At 40.7% G+C, this 4,061-nt stretch overlaps 1 protein-coding gene across 1 annotated transcript in view; it reads left to right on the plus strand.

Moving 5' to 3' along the window:
- LOC101863318 (zinc finger MIZ domain-containing protein 1) overlaps positions 1-4,061 on the plus strand; it is a 19,789-nt gene that overhangs the window by 7,199 nt on the left and 8,529 nt on the right. The window contains exons 9-12 of the mRNA XM_005112388.3: positions 776-927; positions 2,502-2,569; positions 3,241-3,395; positions 3,880-4,011. Of these exons, the coding sequence (XP_005112445.2) occupies positions 776-927; positions 2,502-2,569; positions 3,241-3,395; positions 3,880-4,011 (507 nt within the window). The remainder of the gene's footprint in view (positions 1-775; positions 928-2,501; positions 2,570-3,240; positions 3,396-3,879; positions 4,012-4,061) is intronic.

The raw sequence follows: 4,061 nt of genomic DNA on the forward strand, positions 1-4,061 counted from the left end.
GGGGGTTGCCATATTCCATATAGATATTGTTTGCTTTGGGATTTTTTTTGTGTGTGTGTTTGCAAAAGTAACTTTATGAAACTTTTTTTTTGGGGGGGGGGGATAAAACCGTGCATCATTAAAGTTTTTTGTTTTTTTTCATTTACTCACACACACAAACACACAAAAGCCACCAACAACGCATATCCATCCCCCTCTCCCTCCCCGCTTCTGATAAATTGAATGTGGGCAATTTTTTTCATGAACAAATCTCTTTTTTTTTTTACCATTTTAGAATACAAGTTTATTATTATATTCCTCATATCTGTGATGGCGAAAAGCAGTTGTTTTTTTCAAATGTTTGTAGTAATGTAGAAAAATGTGTGGTCACGCAGTGTTTGTTTTGTGGGTGGTTGGTGGGTGCTCTGGTGTGGTGTGCTTCTTACCTACGAAACATCAATCGTCCTTATTTCCCCTTTTTATTTTTATATTTGTTACTCTCTTGTAACACCTCGAATCTTCTGGCGCTCATATGACCTTATGCAGTTGCGAGCGCTGTAAAACCTCTACTAAAAACAGACTTTGTGCTGTTAAAGCTAGAGAGGTGAACAGAGTAAGCCCGATTCCCTGTAAAGACTTCTCTGTTGACATCCACCCCTTGGTGCTCATAAGACCGTATGCAGTTGCGAGCGTCGTAAAACCTCTTCTAAATAAAAAAAACCAATTTTAAAACTCTACTAAAACTAAAGTGTTTGTTTTTTTATCAATCATTTGTTCCCTTTCCGCCGTTCCCCAGTCAAAAGGAATTTCTCCAACGTCCCGCCCAACAACGCCGTGAACGGAGAGGACGGGGTGGAGCAGACGGCCATCAAAGTCCCCCTCAAGTGCCCCATCACGTGTCGGAGAATCACACTGCCTGCCAGGGGACACGACTGCAAGCACATACAGGTACGTGAGGGGGGGGGATGGTTGACGGGTGCTCTGGTGTGGTCTGCTCTCCTTCTTTCCCATCCAACATCTTTAGTTGTTATCCTCCTCCTCCTCCTCCTCCTCCTCCTCCTCCTCTATTTTTAGTGTATGTGGATACTCTCTTATGACTCCCCACCTCCCCCACCCCCATCTTCGGTACTTATTTGGCCTAAATGTGTTGTAAAATGCTGTATAAATGCTGTCTAGAAGAAAAAGAATTTAAGAGTTTACATAGACAGATCACCAAAACCAGTCTCGCCCATTGTAATTTTGTTCATTGGTACGTTATCTACTGCTGTAACGGCGAGTGTCCTTTATTGGGTTATGAAAAAGTTGGCAAGCCTTGCTGATGTTCTCAATGTTGTGGTTTTTTGACTTTCTTGAAGTAGTAAGTGCACACACACTGTGCTGGGTCAAGGTAGTCTTGTAATTTGTTGCCAACCGTCAACTGTGTGGTGTGTTTTTGTCTTAAGTTATTGTTACAGAGGGATATCAGGCCATATTTGGCTGATAAGCCTTGATGTACGGGGTGTGTGTATGTCGGGTGTGAGTGTGTACGTGCGTGCGTGTGTGTTTGGGGTGAGGGGGTTAAGTGTGTATGTTGTGTGTTTGTGCTTTTTTGGGTGCAGTGGTGAAGCGTGTGTTAGTGCAAATGTTTGTGTAGTGGCGGTTAAGCATGTGTTTTGTGTTTATGTATGCGTGCAGTGGTATTTGAGTGCATGTGCACATTATGTTTATGTATGTTATGTGTGTACAGTTGTGATAAAGTTTTGTGTGTGTGCACTGGTTATAAAGTGAGTGTGTGTGCATACAGGCAGTGTGCGTGTGCAGCAGTTAAGTGTGCGTGTGTGTAGTGCTTAAGGATCTGTTAAGTACCTCTAGGAGTGCAGTTTATGAATGGGTTGCTGAAGTGTCATGTTATCACTGGCTGTCCCCATGGTCTGAGGCCGTGTTGGCTGAGTGATTCATTAGCACCTCGCCGGCCTTGATAACACGACCCTTAAACACTAAGTACCCAGATAGGACGACGAGAAAGAGAGGTGGAATAAACGGGTGTGTAATTACTCAAATAAACCAGAGTATTTATGGCTTCACCATCTTGTCCGTTTTCTCAGAGTCGGCATAATTTCTTATCACTTCTAACTTTTAACGGGGAGGAAAATGCTTGTAGCAGCAGTTTTCCTGTCAGAGAAGGAGATGTATACTGTGTCGTTTGTTGACCCACAGTTGCAGATTTGCATGTACCAGATGGCGTCTGGAGTGAGGTTTGGGTGGGGGGAAGAAGTGAGGGGTGACAGTGACAAAGATTTCTATTTTTAGCTGAGCCCGCAGAGGGGGACTTCTCTTGAATTATGATACTTAGGGGAGGGGGAAGATTGTGACCCTTGTTGAAAAACTCCAGATGATTCTGTCTTCTTTTTCTGTTTATAACGGCCACAATTTTTCATGTTCTGGAGAGGAAGAGGAGAGATATGAGAAAAATGAGTTCATTCAGCTTTAATCTTATCAAATTGTTTAAATCTGAACCTGAATTTTTTTTTTTTTCCCCACAGTGCTTTGACCTGCAGTCTTACTTGCAACTCAACTGTGACAAAGGCTTGTGGAAATGCCCTGTCTGCAAGTATGTAATTCATAATTGACTAAATTTGGGATAATTTAAAAGCACTTAATATCATGATTTTACATTTTTACTTTGTTTTTCTTTTTATCTTTTGAGCCGTTTAGTTTACGTGTGATCAGTTTTGTTCTTTTTGACCTCTTTGTAACTTGTTTTCTATTGGTCGGTATCATTTAAAGCGTTTTTGTCTTAAAAGCATTAATAATGGATGATACATTTACTGATTAGCCAAAAGCAATGGAAGATGCCTTGAGACCTTTTTATAATCTTGATAATAAATGCTATGTTAATGGGGTTTTTTTTGTCATGGCTATCATAACTTATTTTAGGTGCATTTTTAGTGATTTGTTATCTGTTGGGATATATATATATATATATATATAGATAGATAGATAGATAGATAGAGAGAGAGAGAGAGTTATTGATATTTATTGATATATATTCAGAGAGAGAGAGAGAGAGACATATAAGCATTAAGCGGTGATTTTAAAAAAAATCGTATCATCTATTTAAGTCGTATAAGCTTCTGATCATCTTTGTAAATCAGCTTTGTTGTTGAACTGCTTTTTTTGGGGGTGCACCTCTGGCCTGCCTCTTCATGACCTAAACAGCAATATCGAACACACTTAACATTTTTCTAAAAAGTGTTTTTCTCCTCCACCCCCACCTTTCAGTAAATCGGCCTTGTTGGAGGGTCTGGAGATTGACCAGTACATCTGGGGCATCCTGACCAACATGACCAACCAGCAGTTTGAGGAGGTGACCATCAACCAGACAGCCAGTTGGAAGCCTGTGCCGGTCAAGTCGATGGTCAAGGAAGAGGATAGCGGTAAGAAGAGTTGTCGTGTTTAATTAGTCGTCTTCACCGTCATCATCATCATGATCAAATTTCTAGCTCAAGACAATTTTTGTTTTTGTAGGTTTGGTTTACCTGTGGCAAAACATTCACTATTATGTTAATACATCATTTACGTAACATACAAATATCAGCACCAGATCAGGGTATCATATGTGACTTTTAAAAAATTAATAAAATTTTTGTTTCCTATTTTTTTATTTTTTTTTTAGTTCATCACTGTTGTTCAATCCACATTATACACATGCACACTCAAGACATACACGTTGAGTGAATGAAAAAACTCTCACACACACACACTCACACACACACACTCACGCACACTTTCCTATCAAATATCTATTATCGTTGTCTTTCCTTCTTTTGTTCTATTTTTTAAAGTTTTAATTGATTTTTTATTTTAGTGATCTTTCTAAACTGTTTTTATCTTTACCTATTTGTATCTCGCATCGTCCAGGCAACCCGGAGTCGTGCCAGAACAACTGGATGAAGGCCATGTCTCCCTCCAGCATGCAGCTCCCCACCATGATGAGCTGGGACGCTGGTCCACAGGCCTCGCCCTACAACCTTCCCCCTCCCTCCACTCCAGGTAATGATGACACGCCACCACATACAGGTGTTTTGCTGGGGGAGGGGGAG

The sequence above is a fragment of the Aplysia californica genome, unplaced genomic scaffold (assembly GCF_000002075.1).
Source record: "Aplysia californica isolate F4 #8 unplaced genomic scaffold, AplCal3.0 scaffold01255, whole genome shotgun sequence".
NCBI lineage: Eukaryota > Metazoa > Mollusca > Gastropoda > Aplysiida > Aplysiidae > Aplysia > Aplysia californica.